Source organism: Bos indicus, chromosome 27, assembly GCF_029378745.1.
Source record: "Bos indicus isolate NIAB-ARS_2022 breed Sahiwal x Tharparkar chromosome 27, NIAB-ARS_B.indTharparkar_mat_pri_1.0, whole genome shotgun sequence".
Lineage (NCBI taxonomy): Eukaryota > Metazoa > Chordata > Mammalia > Artiodactyla > Bovidae > Bos > Bos indicus.
The window spans coordinates 29317522-29343588 of NC_091786.1; the positions used below are offsets into that span (position 1 = coordinate 29317522).

The 26067-nt window shown below is 49.3% G+C and overlaps 1 protein-coding gene across 2 annotated transcripts; it reads right to left on the reverse strand.

The window, feature by feature from the left end:
- Window positions 1-748: 748 nt before the first annotated feature.
- RNF122 (ring finger protein 122) lies at window positions 749-18702 on the reverse strand. Of its 2 annotated transcripts, none has more exons than XM_019953526.2 (6): window positions 18291-18702; window positions 10035-10191; window positions 4322-4367; window positions 4035-4076; window positions 2375-2454; window positions 749-1887 (listed from the first exon to the last, which is right to left on the reverse strand). In XM_019953526.2, the coding sequence occupies exons 1-6, from the start codon at window positions 18313-18315 to the stop codon at window positions 1773-1775; spliced, it is 465 nt and encodes a 154-aa protein (XP_019809085.1). In that variant the 5' UTR covers window positions 18316-18702; the 3' UTR covers window positions 749-1772. The 2 variants fall into 2 exon arrangements, with proteins under 2 accessions (XP_019809085.1, XP_019809084.1); XM_019953525.2 differs by having other exon boundaries at window positions 2375-2457; window positions 18291-18701.
- Window positions 18703-26067: the final 7365 nt, after the last annotated feature.

Below are 26067 nucleotides of genomic sequence, written 5' to 3' on the forward strand. Positions count from 1 at the left end.
CTATCCATGGGGTTTTCCAGGCAAGGGTACTGGAGTGGGTTGCCATTTCCTTCTCCAGAGGATCTTCCCGACCCAGGGATCGAACCCAGGTCTCCCGCATTGTAGGCAAACGCTTTACTGTCTGAGCCAGTCTTAGCAGCAAAAGAAATCAAGCCTTTATGGTAGCATAGAGGCTTTTTTTTTTTAAAGAGTTCAGTGAGTTACAAGGACAATTCTATGAATGACAAGTCTTGGTAGCTGGAATGCTCTGGTGCCATACACCGGCTTTAAAAAAAAAAAAAAATTCTAGTGATCACTTGAGTGAGCCTGGCTTAGTCAGGTTTTCAAGCACATTGATGTTAGTCCTAACCTATGCTAAAAAGATAGATACTACATGCTTGTTCAGTTGCTTAATCATTTTCAACTCTTTGGGACCCCATGGCCTGTAACCCACCAGGCTCCTTTGTCCATGGGGTTTCCTAGGCATGAATACTGGAGTGGGTTGCCATTTCCTCCTCCAGGGGATCTTCCTGCCCCAGGGATCAAACCTGTCTCTCCCGCATTGGCAGCAGATTCTTTACCACAGAGCCACCTGGGAAGCCCAGACAGATACTAACCTGATACCAATTCTCCTTGGCAAGGATTAGGAACCTCTGTGTGTGTGTCCGCTCTGGGAACAGGGGAAGTGGGAGGACGCTGCTGGAGGATTCTGTTCCCTCTGCTGGCACCAAAAGGCCAACAGACACAGGCCACAACCACAGGCAGGAGGTTAGAGAAACTTGTTATTAAATTTAATTTTCTTTAAATACATACCTTTTCCCCACCCTCACCCAGTTGGGGGGAGGAACAGAGAAAACCCCCAGTCCTTCCATTTGGGGGATTCCATGTATAAAGCCTGAGATGCTGAGGATGAAGTATAAAAATACTATTTACAAAGGAAAAGAGGGTGTCCGTCGCGACCTTAACCTTCAGACAGCCCCTCATCCCCAGGCCCCTTTTTGCTCCTTTAGAAAAGAAAAAAGAAAAAAAAAAACCCTGGGGAATCCACCTGGGTGTAGAAAAGGCCCTTCCTCTGGGAGGGGAGGGGAGGGGCGCTCAAACCCCAACATGGAATAGGAAGCTCTGAGATCAACCGAGGAACAGTGAATGGATTAAGCACCTCAGATGCTAGGAGAGGGCTGGGGCTGCCCCCCAGCCACCCCCCCGACCCCCACACCGTAGTCAGCAGGCCGGCTGGCCAGCCTTTGTTTCTGCAGGTCCCGTGTAAACATTGACTCTTCTGCATGTCCACGCACTTCCCGATTTCCTATAGAGCCTCCTCGGCTTCCACTGGAGGCTCCTGGTTCCTCCGTCTTTCCCCCCTTGCCTTCTAACCTTCCTCGGGAAGTGGTGGCAAGGAGGTGGGGGGGATCACAGGCGGGGCACAGCTCATCACACCCCTTCTTCGAGATCAGGGCAGCTCGTCCTCCTCGGGGAAACCCTCAAGGCAGGGTGAACTCCAAGTTCTTGGCTAAACAGGATTGGATTTCTGTTCCCAGAGCAGGGACAATGCAGGCAGAGTCCAGTCCCGGCAAGGCAAGGCCATCAGCACGGGGTAACAGGGAGGAAGGCTTCGGGAGGCAGAAGTGGGTGAGTCTGGTCTCACCCTACAGTGGAAGACCAGCCTGGCATCCCCTCCCTTCCAGGTGACTGGGACCCTCACCACCCGCCAGTCTTGTTCACCGTGGATGCGAGGAAGGACCAGGCACCCACGAAGCTAGAGGTCTCCTTCAAGCCTGGTACGGAGGCAGCGCTCACACCAGCTCATCCAATAGGATCCCGATGCTCTGGGAGGCCTCGGAGGGGCCAGCGATGGGCTTGTTACACATGGGGCAGACACAGCGCACCTCCAGCCACTTCACCAGACACCTGCGGGCAAAAGCCGACCTGTTACTCCCTAAAAAGATACCAGCGTGCTCCGGCTGCCCCTTCATAGAGCCCCACTGCTTCCCAAGACAAGAACCTCTCCATCCCTGCCCTGGTCTAACCCTTCCGGCTTGCCTGGTGTGCAGACAGGATGCAGGGCATCAGCAAGGGGTATGTGGGAAGGGCAGGGACTGGAGCCTCTAGAAGACTGTTGTTATTGTTCCATCTCCAAGTCATGTCCGACTCTGCAACCCCACCAACTGTAACCCGCCAGGGTCCTCCAACCATGGGATTCTCCAAGCAAGAAAACTGGAGTGGGTTGCCACGTCCTTCTCCAGGGGATCTTCCCGACCCAGGGATCGAGCCCGAGTCTCCTTCTCGGCAGGCAGGTTCTTTACCACTGTATCGCCTGGGAAGCCCCCCTCTAGAAGATGCTCCCTGCTTTCTTCGCTCCAAGGCATCTGGACACAGCCCCACGATGGACACTTACTTGCGGTGAAAGGCGTGTTGGCACGGGAGGACACCTAGCTCGTCCTTGCCCCTGAAGTCTTCCAGACAGACGGCACAGGTCTGCTGTGGGAAGAGAGAGCCATGTGAGAGGAGACGGGGAGGAGCCTCCCCCTGAATCCTCAGTCACATTACCCCATCTCCACCCAAGAGAGGACTAACCCTGACACATGGCAGCCATGCTCCATGGCGGACTGATCCAAGTAGATGAAATTAAATGGTTAGTTCCTCGGTCACGGCAGCCACATTTTAAGTGCTCAACAACCACAGTGTGGCTAGTGGCTCCCATGCCAGATAATACAGATAAAAAGCATTTAATTGTTAACGTGTTAATTTCTGTTGTGCAGCAGAGTGACTCAGTTATATATGTTATTTTTCATATTCTTTTTCATTATGGTTTATTTTAGCATACTGAATATAGCTATATATATTCAGTATATAATATATATATATGTGTGCTATATATATTCCCGGTGCTATACAATACGACTTCGTTGTCTATCCAGCCTACATATAACAGTTTGCATCTGCTAATCCCAAACTCTCAATCCGCCCCTCTCTACCCTCCTTTCCCTTGGCAACAACAAATCTGCCCTCCGTGTCTGTGAGTCTGTTTTTCTTTCGTAGATAAGTTCATTTGTATCATATTTTACATTCCACATGTAAGTGTTATCACATGGTATTTATCTCTCTGACTTCACTTAGCATGATAATCTCTAGGTTCACCCGTGTTACTGTAAATAGCATTATTTCATCCTTTTTTGTAATAGTCTTTCTAGCCTAGGACTTTCAACCAGGGGGCATTTAGCCATAACTAGAGGTAAGGATGGGGCTCTGGTATATGGTTTCCATTCTTTAAAGCCAGCCTTGCATCCTAGTATATTAACCCCTCAATCCCAGCTGAATTTCCTCTTCTGGAGGAAAGCTTAAGAAACATCAGAACTTGGGGACATCGTGACTATGGACCCCAAAGAGACAGACGAAATGAGGCCATGTCCAGGTTAGTCTTATGCATGATGAGATCCATGATTCTTCCCACACCCGGACAACCACACACACGCTCTCTGCACGAGTGCATGTGGTTATGGACGGAAGTCTTGGGACAGGAGTTAGGTGACCGCAAAGGCACAGGTGGGAAAGGAAGAAGTAATGGTCTAGTCCTGAAGGAGTTGGGAGTTGAGGGGTCCCAGAAAGTGGGTGTGATGGGTGGGTGGGGGGGAGAATGGAGGGGAACAGGGGAGAACTAGAGGGTTGGACCTGCATGTCAGACCCACAGTCGCCAGGACAGAGCACACACAGAGGGGACCCCTTCCGGACCCAGATGGGGACACCGAGCAGGGAAAGGTAGTGCAGTCTGGCCCGGGGTGGTCATACTGCCCTCCCAGTAAGACTACGTCTAGCAGGTTTCCTGGGGTCACAGGTCACCATGTACCCAAACCCTTTGGTGACCCCCTTTGTTTTCTGCCAGCCCCAGTCCCAGACATAACAGATCCTGCATACTGATCACCTCCTGGGATGTGTCTTCTATTTGGCCCAAGGAGACGAGAAGGCAGGGACTAAGAAGCTTCCTAAAAAGGTCTTCAGACCTGGAGAAGGTTTGCCTTACCCGCTGGGCGCCCCGCCTGCTGCCCCAGGGCACTCACCCCATATAACTGCAACTTCTTGGCATCTCCTTTAAGCACCACCTGGGAAAAAAGAGGGGAGACCTGGGGTCAGAAGGAACCAAACACGGAGCCAGGTGGTATCAGCCGAGGAAGGGAGCCCCCAGCTCCACCCAGGGAGACCCCCGCTCTCCCTAGGCACGAGGGGAGAACAGGCCAGCTTCATCTTGCCCCTGCCCTATTCCCTCCACCTCCCCCGGCCATCTCTAGCTGGGTTAGTAGTGGTGGAGCGGGGAGAGGTCTTAGGACAAAATGAGGACTTTATTTACCTCTTTATATCCATATCGTTCGCTCTGTGCCTGGTTCCGGAGTTTGCTGGGGGGAGCAAGAAAGAGGAGAGAGAAGAAGTCATTATGCCTTTGCACAAACAGCCATTCAGAGCAGGAGAGACAGGCCGGTGGCTTGGGACTTCCTTCTGGGGGTGGGGAGGTGCGTCCCGTAGACACGAAATATGCATAGAAGTCTCTGCAGGTCACCAGTGTGGGGTTAAGGACTCAGACTCAGGTTCAACTGCCTCAAAACTCACTGTCACCTACCCTCAACTGGGGGTGGGGGTTCTGGCAGAGCACCCTAAAAGTTCATTCACCTTCCTTCCTGGAAGGTCACTTCCTTTGGGCTCCCCAACTAGACAGATCAACCATCTGCTTGCTGAGTGTGCAAAAGTTAGTTTTGTTTTTGTTTTTTCGTCATACCACGTGGTTTGCAGGATCTTAGTTCCTGACCAGGGACGAACCTGCCCCCTTCAGCGGCAAAAGCGAGGAGCCCTCACCACTGAACTTCCAGGTAGACATTCTTAAGAGGGCTATTTCCTCCAAGCCCGGGCAGCAGGAGAACATCTGTTGAGCCTGGGGAATTTTCCACCCGGAGAACACAAGTATTCTGGAGGCAGAGCACACTCTTCCCCCTTCACAGCACCAGGCAACACAGGCAATCCCTTCTTTGTTTTCCTCTTTTTGTTTCAAGCTGGTGGCCTGCATACAGCCGGACTCTCAATGGCCAGAACACAATGGCCAGAACATGCTGTTACTAATGGCAGGAGCATAACTGTGATGGGGGATTTCCTAGGCGTCGATCTCTACCGATCTAGATCCATATCCGCACTCATCAATTTCAAACACCTTCCAGAGGGAGAGACGTGCTTCTTGGCAGACAAGGAACACGGAGTCCAAAGAAGCTAAGTAACTTGCCCAAACTTCAGAGCTGCCTGGCAGCAGAGCTGGATTCTAACCAGTCGACCTGATGACAGAGCCCGAGCTCTTTAACACAAACTGTGGCCAGCCTCACAATCAGGTGGCACACACCATGCTCCTGGGCATAGGATGGGGTTTTGGAAAACACCCTTTCAATCAACAAGCCACCAACTTTCTGAATGGCTCACTGTGCCAATGGCCGAGACCGAGATGATGCACTGATAACTTTTTTTTTTTTTGCTGTTTTATTTTCAGTGAGAGAAACCTTCTGAACTGTGCAGGGAGCTCTATGGTCTCCTGTACCTGGGGACCAGATAGAGTTTTCTCTCCCAGGAATCATTTCTACCAAAGATTTGTGTTATTGGAAGAAGACATCAGAGAACCACCAGGTTATGACCGGGGTGGCCAATCATGGTTTCCTGAGGGTCAAAGCCAGCTAACCATTTGTTTCATAAGGCCCAGAAGGGAAGAACTGTACTTTCCTATATATATATAATTTAATTTATTTAATTTTTGGCTGTGCTCTGTTGCTGCTCGACGGCTTTTATCTAGTTGCGGGAACGTGGGGGCTACTCTTCGCTTTGATGCTCAGGCTTCTCCTGTTGTGGAGCAGGGGCTCTGGGGTGCACGGGCTTCAGCAACTGCAGCATGTGGACTCAGCAGTTGCAGCTCTCAGGCTCTAGAGCACAGGCTCAGAAGTTGCGGTGCACGGGCTTAGCTGCTCCACGGCACGTGGGAACTTTCCGGTTCGGGGACCAAACCCGTGTCTGCTCCACGGCAGGTGGGCTCTTTACCACTGAGCCACCAGGGAAGCTCTGTACTTATTCTTTTTTTTTTAACTAAACTTTTTATTTTGTCATGGGGTATAGCAGATTAACAAACAATTGTTGTGATGGTTTCAGGTGGACTGCGAAGGGACTCGGCCATACATATCCATGGACCCATTCTCCCCCAAACTCCCCTCCCATCCAGGCTGCCAGGTTACACTGAGCAGACTTCTGTGTGCTGTACAGTAGGTCCTTGTTGGTTACAGAACTGTGCTTACTCTCATAAATGGTTGAAAGCAGGAATTGAAAGAATATTTCATGCCATGTGGAAATTATATGAAAATCAACTTTCAGTGCTTGCCATAAAATTTTACTGGAGCACAGCCACACTTATACTTTATGACTGCTTCTGTACAGAAGGGCTGGGTGGTTCAGACAGATATCATATGACCCGCAAAGCCTGTAATAGCTGGCATGAAAAAAAAAAAAGCTGGTCTGAGTTAGAGGAAGAAAATCTTCAATCACTAGCCTTATTTGAAGGGCATGCACAAGGTAAGATGCTCCAAGAGCAACGCAAAGATGCTGGAACCAGAGCAAAGGAGGATGCAGAAAGCCTGGTGCACAGCCTGGGGGCAGATAAGATCGGCGGCCTCCACCTCCACAGCTCCTAACAGGAGGTCAGGGGACGGGTGGGGCCTGTGTCCCTCGGCCTCGAGGCTGGGCACCAGGCAGCACCGCCGCTGTCTGCCCCCCGACCCTCGACTCCTCTCTCATCGGAGTGGGGTTTCTGGTCCTTGGAGGGACAGGCTGAGGGTCTAACCAGCGCTCCCACTGTTCCACCCCTACCTGCACACGTTCCTGTACACACCTGCATCTGTGTCCCCACTTCTAAATGAGAGGGGCGGGGAAGGATGCACTTAAATGATCAAGGGCCACCTGCCTGATACTGGGTTCATCTGGGGAAGAAGAAGCGTGCTCTCGTTGCCAGGCCGCCCAGAGCTGCCTTCTGAGGGACAGACTGCTGCTCTTTTAGCAGGTATATACAGAGTAAATAAGGAAGTGGCGAGAAGCCTGCCGGCTTCCTGGCTCAGAAAGAGGGGATGTCACATCTCCAGAGCCTCGCCTACTTCGCCTGCAGCATGGCTACAATTAGGCAGTACACGCAGTGCCTTTCTGCTTGCTCTGGCATAGGACGCCTGGGGGCCCTTCTGTCTGGATGGCTCCATTTAATGGTCTTACCCAAGGATTCTCCAGAAGCTGACTCTGAGAGCCCAGGACCATCAATTGGAACAGTGAAGGCTTCAGAGTCACGCTCTAGATTCACTCTGCCTGTAGATTTCCATATCAGGAAGGTAGAGGTTGGGATGAAACGGGGCCAAAAGGGTTGCAAGGAAAACGAGAGCAAAAAAGCAGAGATCCTGGGCCATCCCAGCGGGGATGGAGTGCCAACAACTCGGGACAGGTGGCCTTCTCAGCTGCTGGGGTGAGCAAAGCAGCTAAAAATACCCTGAATTCAATGAGCCCATTTCAAGCCACTGCCAGTGGGCGCTTCCTGGCTTTTCCCCTTTTGCAACAAACAATGCGGGTAAGTCCTGCAAAGAGTTGTTTCTTTCCTGCCCGATTTGTATTTCACGGGGCCCCTTCCATCCTGTGTAGGGCAGAGATCAGCTCCTGCTCCTGGCGGCAGGGTGGGGCGGGGGGTGGCAGGGGGTCAGGGAAGACGGAGTGAGGGGGAGTTGGGCCGATGAGCTCAGCAGGTCAGGAGCGGGGAGTCACAGGCCTATTTTGGCTGAGGAGGAAACTGAGACGCAGGCAGAGGAAGTGGCTTCTGTGCTTGTGTGTCTTTCTATATATAGGCGCTCCCAGGCTGCCACATACCAGCAAGGCTGAGGAACCATGAGACGCCAGGGTCACACCGGTTTTGGGCTGCAGGACAGAGGGCGGGGTGGCGAAGGGGCAGATGACTGCAGAAGGAAAACAGGTGGCGCCAAGCAGCCCCACGGCGGGGGGAAAGCTTCTGGTATCATGTGGTCACCAACTCCAGCCAAGCAAAAAAAAAAAAATAAACCCGTCGTACCCAGAGCTCCCAGCCCGTTCTGCAACACCACTGCGTCTGGCTGCTTGCGGGTGGCCACGGGAGCCCCAGATGATCCCGTTCAAGGAATAAGAATCTGGGAAGGCCAACATCCGGAATCCGAAAGACCCTTGCTAACTGTCATCGGACAAGCCCATCTCACCATTTTTCCGGATACAGGACTTCATCTTTAACCGCCTGAGCATGAGTTTCCTCATTTACGAAGCAGACTAATACTGAAACTGGAGGGCAGTTCTGAGGACTAAGGCAGATGAACATTTCATAAGGTGGTCAGCACGGTGCCTAGCACACAAGGAAGTCCTGGGCAAAGAGGAGCTTAAACCCCAAGATCACACCTGTTAGTGGCAGAACTGGGAAATGAAGCTGGGTCTCCCACCTACCGGCTCAGAGTGATTTTGTAGAATTTCCTCTCTTGACCACCTCTGCAGCCTGGCAGGGATGTGCATGCATGCGTGTGTGTGTGTGTGTAGGGGCCAGACACAGCCTGCTTTTACAGCCTCCTGCCAGCATCGCACATAAATCTTGGGTATGCCTCCACCTTCTGTCTCCGGGGAGTTGCATACATTGCTTCATATGCGGAGAGCGAGGTGGTTATTGGTCAGGAAGACGAAAAGTTTGAGGAAGAAAACTTCAGCTGGGGGAAAGGGGCGGGCGGGTGTGGAAGAGGGTGTTGAGATACCGGAAATCTACCCACACCCTCACTTTACTAATGAGATGCAAATTTCAGACTCAGTGGTACAAGAGGGGAAAATAAACCACTACCTTCTCTGCAAAAAAGCCTTGTAAGTGGAAAATTCCAGTCCCGGGGACTTTTTAAAGTCTGGAGAAAAGAAGGAGGGCTGAGGCAGTGGATGAGAAGCAAAGGAGAGCAGGGCCCCAGGGCACTTCCCCTTCTTAAGAAGGGGCTCCTCGGCCTGAGGAATCTGAACAAGCATCTGCTAAACAAGCTTCTGATAGACCTCCAGCCTCCCGCCAGGCGAGCCATTCAAACCCACCGGGATATCTCTGTGGGGAATGGGAACTCCTTTGGCCTTCGTCTTAATTTAATCTGTTTAGGTGATCTGATCAGATACTAGACACCCCAGCTGACGTCCGTCTACCCAGGTGTTGGGTAATCATATGCTTGTGTGTGGGCGTGTGGCTTGGTTTTATCACAATGGCTCCATGACATTCTACTGGTCAGGGCTGTGCAATGTTCCCCAATGCACAGGACAGACCCACACAATGAGGAATTGTTAATACCCATAGGGTGCCCTAGTTCAGAAACACTACTGTATTTTCCACCCTGAATACCAGGCATGCTCTACATTTTTGATAGAAGATAGCCACCAATTCCCTTGTCTAGAAGCAAAGACAACAGTTCCTGGAGCTTGGCTCGCCCTGCTAAGCTCCAATCCTTCCCTGGACCCCTACGCGATAAGACGTAACGGTTTTCAGTTTTTATTCCCTCAAACGTAAGAGGCAGTACAAACAGGCAGCTCTGCAGACACCAGCTTGCTAATATTAGCATCTGGAAGGATGATAACAGGATTTCCCAGGAGGGCAGAGGGTCATGCCACTGGTGGAATGATACTCCCTTAGCCCTGGCCACCCAGAGGGTGTGAGTGGGTGGAGAGAGATGGCGAGGGACCACTGATGATATTACTTGGTCATTCTAGGCAACATGAGAGGAACTGGCCAGCAGGCGGGATGCAGGCTGATCCATGCTGACCTTGTATGTGCTGGACAACTGGATAGGCTGATGCAAATAGAAACAGCAGGCCTCAGGGGCCCAGCAAACGGCAGGTTAAGTCTTGTCCTCAAAGCAAGAAGCCCCGGCTGGAGGCTGGTGACTCTGCAACAGGAGGCTCGCTTGGTTCACCCTACCTACGGCCGCCACCTCCTGGACCTCCCCCTCCCTGGGACCCAGGTCAGACAGCGAGCCACCCACCTGATAAAATAGCAGCAGAAGATGAGGCTCAGCATGAAGACGAAGATGCCCGTGCCGAAGATGACCATGTAGATGTTGAGGGGAAGGTCTTGGAAACTGATGGGGGGCATTGAGCAGGACTTGTTGGTGCTCACCAGTCCCAGGCCACAGAAACACCCTGCAGAGAACAGGAGAGGGCAAGTGTTATGTTAGTGGGAAATTTACTACCGAGGCTGATGCCACTCTGCGTGAGCAAGGATGCAGCGAGACATGGCAAGCCTCTCCCTCAGGGACTTACTTTTTTCTAATTGAAGCATAATTGATTTACAATGTGGTGTTCACTGCGGATGTTCAGCAAAGTGATTCAGATATCCATATACATATATGTATTCTTGTTCATATTCTTTTCCATGATGGCTTATTAAAGAATATTGAATACAGTTCTCTGTGCTTTGCAGTAGGTCCTTGCTATTTATTTTATACACAGCAGTTGGTATCTGTTAATCCCAAACTCCTAATTTACCCCTCCCTCATTCCTTTTCTCCTTTGGGAGCTGTAAGCTTGTTTTCTATTGTTTCTGCGTCTGTGAGTCTGTTTCTGTTTTGTAAACAAGTTCCTCTGTGTCATATTTTAGATTCCACATATAAGTGATATTGTATGGTATCTGTCTTTCTCTGTCTTTCTCACTTCACTTAGTATGATAATCTCTAGGTCCATCCAGGTTGCTGCAAAGAGCATTATTTCATTCTTCTCTTTTTATGGCTGAGTAGTTTTCCATGATTATATTGCATTGGCCAAAGAGTTCGTTTGGGTATTTCCTGAAACATTGTATGGAAAAACCCAAATGAACTTTTGGACGAACCCAATATCATGTGTGCATGTCTGTGTGTGTGTATGTCTGTGGGTATATGTGTGTGTGTGTGTGTGTGTATGTGTGTGTGCATGTCTGTGTGTATATGTGTGTGTATGTCTCTGTGTATGTGTATGTGTGTGTGTATGTCTCTCTGTGCATGTGTGTAAGGTATATGTGTGTGTCTCTCTGTGTGCATGTCTCTGTGTGTGCATGTCTGTGTGTATATGTGTGTGTATGTCTCTGTGTATGTGTATGTGTGTGTGTATGTCTCTCTGTGCATGTGTGTAAGGTATATGTGTGTGTCTCTGTGTGTGCATGTCTCTGTGTGTGCATGTCTGTGTGTATATGTGTGTGTATGTCTGTGTGTATATGTGTGTGTATGTCTCTCTATGTGTGTATGTGTGTAAGGTATATGTGTGTGTATGTGTGTGTGCATGTCTGTGGGTGTATGTGTGTGTATGTCTCTGTGAGTGTATGTCTCTGTGTGTGTATGTCTGTGTATGTATGTGTGTGTTTGTGTGTGTATGTCTCTGTGTATGTATGTCTCTGTGTGTGTGTATGTGTGTATGTGTATATGTGTGTGTGTGTGCATGTCTGTGTGTATATGTGTGTATGTGTGTGTGCATGTCTCTCTGTGTGTGTATGTCTGTGTGTATGTATGTGTGTGTCTGTGTATGTCTCTCTGTGTGTGTATGTGTGTGTATGTGTATATGTGTGTGTGTGTATGTGTGCATGCATGTCTCTCTGTGTGTATGTCTCTGTGTGTGTGTGTGTGTGTGTGTGTGTGTATGTCTGTGTGTGTCTGTGTGTGTGTGTGAACCACATCTTCTTTATCCAGTCACGTGTTGAACATTCAGCTGCTTCCATGCCCTGGCTACTGTCAATAGTGCTGCTATGACGTTGGGGTACAACCATCTTTTTGAAGGCGTGGTTTTTTTGGGGGGTAAATACCAAGAAGTGGGACTGCTAGATTATGTGGCAGTTCTACTTTGAGTTTTTTAAGCAATCTCTACACTGTTTTCCATACTGGGTGCACCAATTTACATTCCAGGGACTTACATTTACACCCTCGACCTAACACTAGTGGCATGATCTTGGGTAAATGATTTAATCAATCTAGGAAACGGGATCCTACACATGGTACTTCAACCTGCACCTCCTTCTAGGGGATCAAGGAATCGGGCAGTGGGTGGAAGTGGAAAACTCACTTCCGTCCGGTAGAAGCCCCTAGGGTGCACTAGCAAGACGAAGAGCCTCAGGTGAGGAAGCATCCATCTGGGCTCCAATCCCACCTCTCCCTAGCTACTCAATCTTTGAGAAATTACCTTGTTGAAAAGCTCCCCTTTGCCACAGGAAAACAAGCAAAGTGCAGAGGCGACCGAAGACTATGGTGTAAGAAATATGCTTTGTAAATTGCAAAGCGAAGTTGCAAAGGTCATTTGTCATTATTAAGCCACCTGCTCCAGAAGCCAGGCTGCACCCAGACCAGAATAGAAATTGTTCACTCTGAGTCTGGGCCCGCGTTCCAGAATGTGGCGGGGGTGGGGGAGGGGGAGCCGCTGCTCATTTTTCCTGGCCACCCTCCCCTTTTCTACTCAAAGCCTCACCATGCAGTCTGCTAATGGCAGTGGCATCCCCAGAGCTTGCAGAACACAGAATCTCAAGCCAGCCTCCATCAAAGTGAATCAGAATCTATGTTTCAACAAGGTCCCTTCAGTGTGGGAAGCACAGGTGGCCACTAGAAGCTTCACTCACGTGACTCAGGAATAAACCCTGATTGATCCGAAGGTGACAATCACCTTGCTTTTGCCAGGGTTTGGTGTTGGGGTAGGTATGTGATTGGGCTTCCCTGGTGGCTCAGCGGTAAAGAATCTGCTTGTCAAAGAAGAAGATGGGGGTTCGATCCTTGGGTGGGGAAGATCCCCTGGAGAAGAGAGGGAAATGGCAATCCACTCCAGTATCCTTGCCTGGGAAATCCCATGGACAGAGGCACCTGGTGGGCTATAGTCCATGGGGTCACAGAGACTAAATGACACCACCACCAAAAAGGTACATGATTAGGTTCTGGCTGAAGAAAAACAAAGAAGAACATCTGCTATAAAGACAAGATTTTCCTTTCTTGGGTTACATCTCTCCAAAGCATTTGGAATGGTGGAAGCCAAGTTACAGCTGGTAAGAGGGAAATTCAATATAAAGCTGGTGGCAGAAAAGACAAGGAAAGAGGAGGAATGAAAGATGTTGTCTGTCAAGTGGCTGGAAAAATCAATCCTGGAGCTACTTCACGGGACCATTGGTCCTGAGGGTTAGAAAACTGTCTATTATGGTTATAAGGGGGAAAAAAGAAAAAGGAATTAACCATAAATCAGGTGAGTGGTTTTTCTTGCTAGCAGGCAAAAATATCAGTGATCTGAAAGGTAAGCCTCAGAGTCTTGGATTTCAGAAAGTGTTGGGACAGGAAGGCTAGACTTCACTATACGTACGTGTGTGTGTGTGTGTGTGTGTGTGTGTGTGTGCACTCATTGACTCAGTTGTTTCCAACTCTGTGCAACTCTACGGACTGTAGCATGCCAAGCTCCTCTGTCCATGGGATTCTCCAGGCAAGAATGCTGGGTTGCCATTTCCTTCTCCAGGGATCTTCCCGACTCAGGGATCGAATGTCTCGAGTTTCCTGCACTGGCAGGCGGATTCTTTACCGATGAGCCACCCGGGAAGCCCTTACACACGCTACCAGCCAAACACATCTCATGCTACCAACTGAACCTTTGTAATAACATCACCATGAAATGTACTCTCCCCGCCCTCTCCACAGGGTTTGAAAAAAAAGACTCAATCATTAAATAACGCCTATAGTCAAACAGCTAAGAAGGCCTGGCTTCAAAGACCTACGGGGACTTTCCTGGCAGTTGAGTGGTTAGCACTCTGCACTTTCACTGCTGAGGGCACAGGTTCTGTCCCTGGTGGGGGTGAGGGGAGTGGGGAGGTGGGGACTAAGATCTCACAAGCCGTGGCGGGGTGGGCGGGTAGGGAGAGGGGGGAGGAGGACTCAGGCCTTCAATACGGGTTCCTGTGCTTTCCTGACATTGTGGTTAGGAGCCATTAATATACTTTGAAATGTTATACCATAATTAAGGCTGCGACCCCAACTCCACAGAAGACTTGACTCGAAAGACCGGAGTCATCTCTGACCTCACACATCTCCACCCTCTTCATCCCTGAGATCAATCTAGTGACCAATATAACAAGCCCCCTCCAAACCTCTTTCAGACTGTATGCCAACTCTCCTGCCAAGTCTCTATTCCAAACACACTTGGAGCCCAGTTCTACTCCAAGTCCCTATTAATTGATGTCTAGTCCCTCCTTTAATTTAGCCCACATGTCTGGCATATCCTCCCACTCTGTTTTTCTACTATGATCTACCAAACTCAGGCTTCTAGTGCTCCCAAACAAGAATGCGCTGGGTCCTCTCTCTCCCTCCCCAACTCAGTATCCCCCAGCATCACCCAAGGTGAACCAGTCTCCTCTCTATTTCTTGCCCAACCCTGTCTTCACCTGCCTCCAAACTTTTGCTCATGCAGCTTTCTCTGCCTGAAACTCTCTCTCCCTTCCCAAAGTCCCCCAAGGCTGGTCTTTGTGATATTCACCCTCCAGCCCAGACCCCGGCTCGAATTCTACAGGGCTCACAGCCTGTATCACATGTTCTGGCTCCAGCACTCTCAGTTGACTGTCTTAGGTTGCCCTACAGTTCCTAGAATCAGCTTCATTTAACTCAAACATGCATTAAACACTGATTACACGACAAGTACCATGACAGACACTGAAGGAAAAAGGAAGGAAAGACTAGATGATATTACAGTCTAGGGAAGAAGACAGACACAAAGATTTCCATCGTGGAAAGTGTGGTACATAGTAGGTGTGTGTGGTACATAGTAGATGTGTGACTGATGAGATGGTTGGATGGCATCATCGACTTAACGGACAAAAATCTGAGCAAACTCAGGGAGATAGTGATGGACAGGGAAGCCTGGCATGCTGCAGTCCATGGGGCTGCAAAGAGTCGGACACGACTGAGCGACTAAACAACATACAATTGTGAGATCAGAGACAGAGAGTTCTAACGAGCCTGAGCACTCCTAGGTCTGAGGATAGCAAACTTTCGTACTTTGACTGAAACGGCAACCCACTCCAGTATTCTTGCCTGAAGAATCCCATGGACGGAGGAGCCCAATAGGCTACAGTCCAGGGGGGTCGCAAAGAGTAGAACACGACTGAGTGACTTCACTTACCCTCACGTTTGGCTTTTTTTCAGTAACTGGTTAACAGATAAGTAATTCCTGATTTTTCTCAAGGCGACCTAGTCCTCTTGGCAAAAGCTCCCGCTTCAAAGTAAGGAGACTGAAGTTTGGGAAAATTGCCCAGAAACTGCCCTCAGCTGACGGGTGACCAGTCAACCAACAAGTACTGCTTGCTGGCTTGACTTGTACACTGATCTAGACATTGTGGGGAAACAAAAAGCAAAAGTAGTTCTTGTCCAGAGAGACTTTCGGGTTAAAGCTGGGAAAAAATTAATTAGCTACTAAACTTTGCTAACCCCCTGCTTCTTAGCCTCCAGCATGGATTAGAAAGTTTTCACCACCTCTTCACCCTCCGCTCAAATATTTGATCTCTGTGGGCCAAAGGAGATTGATTTTTCTGGGAAGACACCATGGTGGACTGGCCAGGCAGGAACAACTTTTTGTCTACTCTGAAAAATGGTGTTTGGGATTGTCTTCCAGGTAACTCTGTCCTCCGTGCCAAAGAGGCTTCTTTCCCACCAGGCACGTACGTCTCCCCCGGCCCCGTCTCATCAACAGCTGATGCTGTGAGAGTCTAATCCTCCATCTGCCTTGACTCTCCATATACCTTTTTTATTTTTTTAAAAAGTCTTTACTGAATTTGTTACAGTATTGCTTTTATGTTTTGGTTTTTTGGCTGGGAGGCAAGTGGGATCTCAGTTCCTTGACCAGGGACTGAACTCACACTCAGTGCATTGGAAGTCAAACTGTTGACCACTGGATCACCAGGGAAATTCCACCATGTACCTTTCCTCTGCTGTATCCTGGCATCCATAGGGTCCCAAAGAACCTCATTTGGTTCCCTTGCATGGCAACGACCATAGATAACACAGAGGGTTTGCATGTATGCACTCTGAAGGCTCTCTGGCCTCAGCAGTGTATCAGTTTATTTTGATCATCTGATTTTGCCGAGAGGCTTTCCCTGGGGCTCCAGGATTGAGTCAGCGAGTTGGGACTTTCTATGATAAAGAGGTGTGGGTGAGAAGAGCTTCATGGCTAAGAGGAGATGGTCCATTTGCTTGCATTCTGATCAAAAAAGTAGACAAAAGATACACTGGGCTAAAAGCTGACAGTGCTGTAGCTTTTTATCTAAATTTACAAGGAAAGAATTTTTAACCCCAGGAATGACAGGCTCCAGATATTTATCACAAAGGTGTTCGGGGAGGGATTGCTTCTTCCCTGGAGTCGGAGAACAGTCCTTTCTCCATCACTTTAAGAAGTAAAAAGAAACACCACAGAGGAAGTCAACTGTGTTGTTTAGTCGCTGAGCCGCGTCCAACTCTTTTGCGACCCCATGGACTGCAGCCCGCCAGGCTTCTCTGTCCATGGAACTCTCCAGGCAAGAATACTGGAGTGGGTTGCCATGCCCTCCTCCAGGGGAATCTTCCTGATCCAGGGATCAAACACGTGTCTCCTGCATTGGCAGGGTGATTCTTTACAATTAAGTCACCTGGGAAGCCCAAGTCAACTATAAATTAACAAAAAATAAACACATGTTTTAAAAAGTGGAAAGATGAAGCAGCAAGTGCTCTGCGGGTCTAAAAACCTATGAAAGCGGGCGGCCCAGAAGCAGGGCTAGTGTTCACTGACAGCTAGCTACCTCGGTTTTTCTCCTGAAGTCTGTTCCATTGTTTCCCCCGACCTATGAAAGCCTTGACATCAGAATGTCTCATCCCCCAGCTCGCGGGCTGGGAGCTGGAGTGACGTCAAGAGAAGGGCTGGCCAAGAACGACCAGGGGATCTGGGAAATGCTTCTCTTTCCCAGCCAACGGGAATCTTTCCCAGATGCGGGGGTTCACTGTCCTCCCCCATCCCCACCCCCACCCCCGCCCCCACTCCAGCTATGCCTCCGATCACACACACAGCTTGGTTCATTTTCAGGAAATTAGATCCTACCAGCTAGAGGAAGAGGGGGATGGGAGCCCCTCATACACAGGCTGCCCAAACCCTGCCTTAAAACAAAAGCCTCTTGAAATAATTAATGCGAGATCTGGCAAGAGTCTGCTCTCAAGAATGGATTTCTCCGCGCCCCCTCCCCCCCCCCCCCCCACTAACTAGCCAGCCTACCCTACTCAGAGATAAGGCCAGCTGCTTCTTTCTCCCTGCCCCCGGCCCCTGCCCGCCCTCCCCCCCTTTCTCCAGAAACTCTCCAAGCTTTAGAACAAGGCAGTCAAGATCCCAGGGTCACTGGAGGGTATTAGCAGCCAAAGTTTTGAACTGACCCGCTTAGAAGGGCGTCTCTTCAGGTAGCCTGGACAAGGAGTCAGCCCCAAGCCCAACCTGTAGTCACGGAAACTGCTAAAAAGCCTAAATGTGAGATGCACTTAGCATCAACCAGGCTGGGGAGGGAGGGGAGATTGGGTCTGGAGGCGCGGACACTACCTAGGCACCGGAGCTGGTACCGTGGTCTGGCCTTGGGGCCAGTGAGCACAGATGCCCAGGCAAGCCCTGCATTCAAGGGTAGCCGGGCGCCAGGAGATCTACACGGCTTTATCAATCCAATAAAGGCACGCTCATTAATCCGGCGTCATCCCCGGGCACAAAGCCCCCGAGCAGCCGGTGCGAAGCCAACAAAGGCGCAGGGGAAGCCGCCCCCGCGCCCCGTCCTGCACGCTGCACTGTATACATATTTAAAATAGCCTGCAAAGTTTCAGACCAGGAACTTGAGCTCCCTCTAGGAGATCCGAGCCCGAGCGCGGATTTAATTCTCCGCCGACGACCACAACAAAGAACAAGAGTTTGAGCGCACAAAGGCGAGGAGGGAGGCGGGTTCGAGTGCGAAGCCGCCGCACAGAGGCCGGGAACCCCTCGGCTCCCACGACCGCCGCCCGCCCGAGAGATCCTTCTAGGCCCCGGAGTGAAACCTGGATCCCCACTCCCCCCGACCCCCCCCCCCCTTTCAAATTCCGCGCTGTGCAGAGCAGAGTTGAGCGCCAGGACGCCTCCTCGTAGGTCCCATTGCAGTAAAACTTGGCTCGAGAGGGAGAAGGAGCCCTCCGATCTGAAACCTGGCGCCTCCCTATCCTCGTCTCCAGCCAGCCCCATGTCCCTTGCGCCCCCGCTCCCCCAACCCCTCCAGAGCCCCGGACTCACCGTTACACCACTGGAATGGGTGCATCAATGAACTCTCGGCTGGCTTCCTCAGGCGAACGAAGGCAGGTGCGGGGCGGGAAGGCGGGGTGGGCGCGCCGGCCGGTGGGGTCGCAGGAGGGGCCGGTGCGCTGCGCGGGCGGCCGCCCTTCCCCTACAAGTGGAACTCCCTCCGGAGCCGGGAGATTCGGCGCGATAGGTTTTTGGAGCCACAAAGGGGAAAGAAGAGAAGAGAGACAGAAAAGTCTCCCGGCTCTAAGGACTAGCGGAGGAAAGGCAGGAAGGGCCCGGGGGCTGGGGCGTGCTGCGGGGCGCCCGGTGGGCAGAGGAGAGGAAATAGCCCTAGGCAGAGGCGAGCCCTGGACGCCACCGCACGGAGGTGAGACGCCAAGGACTCCGAAACTGACACGGAGCACGCACACCCCCTCCCTTATACTGCCCCCGTGCCCCTCCCGTCACCGGCCCTCAGCCAATGGGAGCCTTCCTCCGGCCCCTGGCATTACTTGCAGATCCGCCCCATCCGAGTGTGGGGAGCATCTCTGAGGCTTGGGCGCCTCCCCCTCACCTTCAGTCCAGAGACGATCGGGCGGCGCGCTGGCCCGAGCAGTCCCGAGCCAGCCTCCTCCGCTCGGGACCTGGAGGAAAGTGAACAATTAATGCCACCTTGTTTTCGTCCTCCAGATCGGTTACTGTTTAGCATTTCTCTGGCTCTTTGAGAAAGCCAGTTCGAGGGAGTGGTCCCATTTCTGTCCAGAGGGCAAGGACGTGGTCTTAGGTGGTGGGCTCTCACGTTTCTCGCTCTAAAATAGGGAGCATTGCAGCTCGAGATTGTCCTACCAAGTGAAGTGGGAAAGACAAATATCATACCATATCACTTATATGCAGATTGTAAAAAAAAATTGATACAAATGAACTTATTTATAAAACAGACTCACAGAAACAGTTATGGTTACCAAAAGGAAAAGGGAGGGAAGGATAAATTATAATTTTGGGATGAACAGAAACATGCTGCTATACATGAACTAGGTACACAAGAAGGACCTGTATAGCACAAGGAACTGTATTCACTCTCTTGTAATAACCTATGATGGAAAAAAATCTGAAAAAGAATATATACACACATATGTATTTGGATCATTTTGCTGTACATCTGAAAGTAACAACATTGTAAGTCAATTGCACTCCAATCAAATCATTAAGTAAGTTAGTAATAAAGTTGCTGAATAGAATTCCACTATGTGAATGCATCACAACTTCTGCCTTCATCTGTTGTTGGATGTTTTGAGTTATTTCCAGGTTGGGACTAAAATAAAGGTTTTAAGAACAAAATAAAAAGCGAAAGAGGAACTGAAGCCAAGATTTAAAGCAGGTGAATCTGAAAAGTGCTTTAGTTGTCATCTTATCCTCTCCACCTGCCCCATCAGTTTAAGCTTAAGGTAGACTTGTCAGGGCTCTAGGCTCCTGAATAGCAGAATCAAACCCAGACATCGACATTGGCAATATCATAAGGGCAGCATCTTCAGCATTTAGCACTGCACAGGTGTTGAATAAACAGTAGTTAGAAGAAAGACTGAATCTCTTAATTCCCTGTCCAATGTGATGCTTTCTTTTACTGGACATTCCGTCATTTCTTTCTGTTTCTCTCATTCTTGCCTTCCTGCCTTTCTTTTCCTCCCTCCCTCCCTTTTTCCTTCCTTCCTTTTTTTTCTTTCTTTCCTTCCCCCTCTCTCCCCTCATTTCTCTCTTCCTCTGCCTCCTTTTTCCTTACTTCGTCTGTCTTTCTATCTTTCATTTACTCAGAATATATTCACCATGAGCCTACTCTGGGACAAGCACTGTTTCACTGAAGAGCCACCAATCAATGTTCTCAAGCCTGTTCTCCTGGGATTTACATTGCATAAGAAGATAAACAGTGAGCAAGCAAGGAAACAAAGAAGAATGACTCAATCTCATCTTTCTATTCAACTTAATGTCCTATTGGAAGGTGGAAAATACTTTCCCTGACTCTTGAGAGTTTGTAACACTTAAGACTGTTTAGATTAGTCCTCTGCCATTTAATAGCATAATGGTTACAGTAGCAAAGGATCAGGCCAAGATCACTTAGCAGTCTGCAAAAATAGGTTAGCACTTACTTATGTAGTTGTCTGAAAACAATCTTTTTTTCTTTCTGAGCTACTCTGGAAGGGCATCATGTACAGATCCAACTGATTTCATCTCCTAATTGGACATCTACAAAAACTTCCTAATTGGTCTCGATCTCCGAACATGAAAGTGCATATTTTCTGTTGTTTCCGACCCTTTGTGGCCCCATGGACTGTAGCCCGCCAACTATAGTCCTCTGTCCATGGGATTTCCCAGGCAAGAATACTGCAGTGGGTTGCCATTTCTTTCTCCGGAGATCTTGGCAGAGTGCAGAGGATTTGAAAAGACAAAACAGTTGTGTTGTTACTTACCCAATAGTTCTATTTAATGGTTCAGGGGAAAGGTGTTGATAGGTGAGCTGATGGATTGAGGAATTCTGCTAGGCACCTGTGAAGGGCAAGCCTATGAACGGGAAACTGACTGGAAGTAAGGAATACCTCTTCCCTTCCTTAGGCTAAGGAACCCAGGTAGGAAAACAAGATTCTTGCTAGACCCTCCAGAAAGGAAGACAGCCCATCTGACACCCTGATGTTAGCCCAGGGAGACCTGTGTCAGTCTTCTGACCTACAGAGTTGTAATATAATAAAGTGAAAGTGAAAATTGCTCAATCGTGTCTGACTCTTTGTGACCCCATGGACTATATATAGTCCATAGAATTCTCCAGGCCAGAATACTGAAGTGGGTAGCCTTTCCTTTCTCCAGGGGGATTTTCCCAACCCAGGGATAAAACCCAGGTCTCCTGCACTGCAGGTGGATTCTTTACCAGCTGAGCCATAAGGGAAAGTGGTAATATAATAAATCTGTTTTTTGTTTGTTTGTTTGTTTTTTTAAATCCACCTTCCAATGCAGGGGATGTGGGTTCAATCTCTGGTTGGGGAATTAAGATCCCACACACCACTGGGCAACTAAGCTGGCAAGTCACAAGGAAAGATTCCCACAACTAAGGCCTGGTGTAGCCAAAAATAAATAAATAAATAAAATTTTTATACAGTTGGTACCACAATGAGGTACCATCTCACACTGGTCAGGATGGCTGCCATCAAAAAGTCTACAAACAATAAATGCTGGAGAGGGTGTGGAGAAAAGGGAACCCTCTTACACTGTTGGTGGCAATGCAAACTAGTACAGCCACCATGGAGAAAAGTGTGATTTTCTTAAAAAACTGTAAGTAGAACTGCCATAAGACCCAGCAGTCCCACTGCAGGGCATACACACTGAGGAAACCAGAACTGAAAGAGACACGTGTACCCCAATGTTCATCGCAGCACTGTTTCCAATAGCCAGGACATGGAAGCAACCTAGATGTCCATCGGCAGATGAATGGATAAGGAAGTTGTGGTACATATACACAATGGAATATTACTCAGCTATAAAAAAATGCATTGGAGTCAGTTCTAATGAGGTGAATGAAACTGGAGCCTATTATACAGAGTGAAGTAAGTCATAAAGAGAAACACCAATACAGCATATATATGGAATTTAGAAAGATGGTAATGATGAGCCTATATACAAGACAGCAAAAGAAACACAGATATGAACAGACTTTCGGACTCTGTGGGAGAAGGCGAGGGTGGGATGATTTGAGAGGATAGCATTGAAACATGTATATTACCATATGTAAAACAGATGACCAGCGCAAGTTCAATGCATGAAGCAGGGCATTTAAAGCCAGTGCCCTGGGACGACCCAGAGGGATGGGGTTGGGAGGGAGGTGCGTGGGGATTCAGGATGGGGGACACATGTACCCCTGTGGCTGATTCATGTCAATGCATGGCAAAGACCACCACAATATTGTAAACTAATTAGCCTCCAATTAAAGTAAATAAATAAATTTTTTAAAAAGTTGATTTCTCACATTGTATCAGTGTAGTTTAGATAACTCACCTTCCCCCCAACCTCTACCAATGATGCCCAGCTTCTTGTGAATCAGGAGAGAAGTCTGGTTACTTAATGATGATGAAATGGAGACAGTAAAGAAGATGATGGCTTATACATCCAAGTCTGAAGAAGTCTGAAGGAGAATTATGTTTCTAAATCTTCCACGGCAAGAAAGAAAGGTACTACTGAAGACTGAACTTCCAGAAAATCTTCTGAGGAGTCAGGGACTCTTCATTTCCAAGGTCCCGCTTCAGCCTCCTCTTACAAACCCTAGAAGCCCGTTCACTTTATGACCTTCTTAGCACTAGAGAAATGCATTTGGAGAGAGTGCTAATTCTCTGGAAGAACATGAGACCAGAAACCTTGATCCCATCATTTCACCTTTTACTAAGACTCTTCCACCCGCCTCCATTTTTTTTTTTTTTTTTGCTAAGTCACATCAGTCGTGTCCAACTCTATGCGACCCCATAGACGGCAGCCCACCAGGTTCCCCCGTCCCTGGGATTCTCCAGGCAAGAACACTGGAGTGGGTTGCCATTTCCTTCTCCAATGCATGAAAGTGAAAAGTGAAAGTGAAGTCGCTCAGTCGTGTCGGACTCAGCGACCCCATGGACTGAAGCCTACTAGGCTCCTCCGTCCGGGGGATTTTCCAGGAAAGAGTACTGGAGTGGGGTGCCATTGCCTTCTCTGACCCGCCTCCATATCCAGCCCTAAAATGTGGAAGAGAATGCTAACCATGTTGGTTATAAAAAGATTCATACTCGGGCTAAGTCACTTTAGTTGTCTCGGATTCTTTGCGACCCCATGGGCTGTAGCCCGCCAGGCTCCTCTGTCCAAGGAATTCTCCAGGCAAGAATACTGCAGTGGGTTGCCATGTCCTTCTCCAGGGACTCTTCCCAACCCAGGGATTAAGCCTGAATCTCTCATGTCTCCTGCATTGCAGGCAGATTTTTTTTTTTTTTAAACTGGGGAAGCCCAGTAAAAAGTGGTAATTGACCCCAAATAAACATGTCATACTTCACAATTAGACACATTGTCATATTTCCCCAAGTCTTTTCATTTTTTAAGAGAACAACTTTCATAAGAATATTCAATTCTTTGAAGCAGTTTAGAGTTATTTATTATATATTCAGGCTAACGAGGCCTTTCCCTCATTTAATTTTTAGAAGATCCAGCCTTCCTCTGGAAGTCTCCATACCAGAATGTTTTTAGGATGATTGATGCAACTTTTTTTCCCTTTTATTTATTTTTGGCTGAGTTAGGTTTTCGTTGCTGCACAGGCTTTTCTCTCGTTGCGACAAGTGGGGTCTACTCTCTAGCTGTAGTACAGGAGCAGCAATTTATCCCTGTCCCTGGGTTCGATCCCTGGGTTGGGAAGATCCCCTGGAGAAGGGAACGGCTACCCACTCCAGTATTCTTGCCTGGAGAATTCCATGGATTCTATAGCCCATGGGGTCGCCAAGAGTCAGACACAACTGGGCAACTTTCACTCACTCACTCCTGCATCCCAGGTGACGCTAGTGGTAAAGAAGCTGCCACTGCAGGAGACTTAAGAGATTTGGGTCTGATCCCTGGTTCAGGAAGACCCCCTGGAGAAGGGAATGGCAACCACTTCAGTATTCTTGCCTGGAGAATCCCATGGACAGAGGTGCTTGGTGGGCTACAGTCCATGGGGTCGCAAAGAGTCAGACATGACTGAAGTGACTTTGCACGCACCCACATGCTGCCCCTCCCAACTCACCTGGGAAATCCAATAAAGAGAATAAGGGAACTTCCTTGGGGGTCCAGTGGTTACGGCTTCAAGCTTCCAGTACAGGGGACTCAGGTTTGATCCCTGGTGAGGGAACTGAGATCCCACACGCTTTGCAGCACAGCCAAAGAGAAAAAAGAGAGAGAGAGAATAAGGCTTTGGTGTGACCCTGGAAGCAAAGCTTCCTTCCTCTCTCCTAGAGGATCGTCAGTTCTGGGATGATGCCCACACTGTCCCCAGGTATCACCTAAGCATTCCTGATGAAGTTTCTAGGTGCCAGCGGAGGCTGGGAGGAAACAGGCTAGCTTGGTTTCCCAGGGATCCTTCACAGCCCTGCTGTGAATTAGGATTTCTGGAACGAAGGAATCTTCTAAGCCAGAGCGGAACCATCATCCCACATGTGAGAGTGGAGATTGGAGAATGAAACAGAGGCTGAGAGAAAAACACCGTGGGCAGAGGACCTGCTGCCTGCCAAGCCCGGGCTTCAGTACTTCACGTTTTTCATGGATTCTTCATCAGAACCCTCAGGGTAAGGTTATTTTTTTTACTTTTTGTTTTTTTTTCTGGCCACACCACGAGACATTTGGAATCCAGTTCCCCGATCAGGGATCCAACCCTCACCCCCTGATTAGAAAGTGAGGTCTCAACCACCTGACCACCAGGGAAGTCCCCATCCATTCATTTTAAAATACTCCTCCCTTAAAAATGGGGAACCTGAGGCTTTCCTGGTGGCGCAGTGGCAAAGACTACATGCTCCCAATGCAGGGGGCCTGGGTTCGATCCCTGGTCAGGGAACTACATCCCACCTGTGGCAACTAAGAAGATCCTGCATGCCACAGCTGAGACCTGGCGCAGCCCAATAAATAAAATGAAATGGCAAAACAAGGCAACAGCAGAACAGAGAGCCTGCTTCCCATTGTCCTGAGATCGGGCTGGACTGACTTGTACTTGTTAGAAACAAGCTGAGTGAAGTAGAGATGACGGTCGTTGATTCCGGAGACTGGGTCATAAAACTTCACTGTAATTTCTTTCTCTCTTGCTTCTTCTCTTCCTGCCTTTGTCTGTCTGTCTCCCTCTGGTCACTTGCACTGGGAAGGCCAGAACTCATGTCCCACGAACACTCACCTGTGGAGACGTCCCACGGCAGGGAACAGAGGTCTCTCTAGCAGCTGTGTGAGCGGACATTCTGCCTTTGCCCATGTCCTGGCTGCAGATTCTTGGGAGACTCTGAGGCAAAATCACACAGTTCAGCTGCTCCTGAATTCCTGACCCACAGGAACTGGGAGACACTCAGTGTGTGCTGTTCTAAGCCACTGAGTTTGAGGGGTAATTTGTTATTGAGCTAGAGACAAATACGACGGCCACTGTCACAGAGAGATGTGAGAATGCAGGGGTTCTGACCCTCCAGTTTATTTCTGTCTCAGGAATACTCCAAAGAGAGGAGGTGAATTCTGCTTCACAAAACCATGCAGAGACCCGGGTTCCATGCTCTCGCTGTTCCGCCCCGTGCTAGGATATGTTCCTTGTTTGTCTGTGAGAAGCCAACTGACCAGTCACGTAGCCTGTGTTCTAACCCTGTGGGAGGGGACGAAAGAGCGGAAAGACGGCATTTTCCTTGTAGGAATTCAAGTTTTACTTTTGTTCCCATTCCACTGGTGAGAGCTTAGTCACCGGGTCACACCTATTTGCAAAGAAGCCTGAAGAATGGAGTCTCAGGCTAGACAATTGCCCTGAAGCTCTGGGCAGATCTATAGTAACAGGAGGACATGAAGGATGGAATTGGGTGGATGGAGGCCCAGCAACCTATCCTGCCTGTGCCCAACCCAGTGTTGGCACCTTCTCTGTGACTTGTAGTGACACTTTTCCAAGGCCGGTGGTTAAGCCTCTGTGCTTCCACTGCCAAGGGCAGGGGTTCAGTCCCTGGTTGGGGAACTAAGATCCTGCATGCCACATGGCTGGGCCAAAATAAATAAACTAAAAACAAAAACGAAGATGATTGCACATGATGTT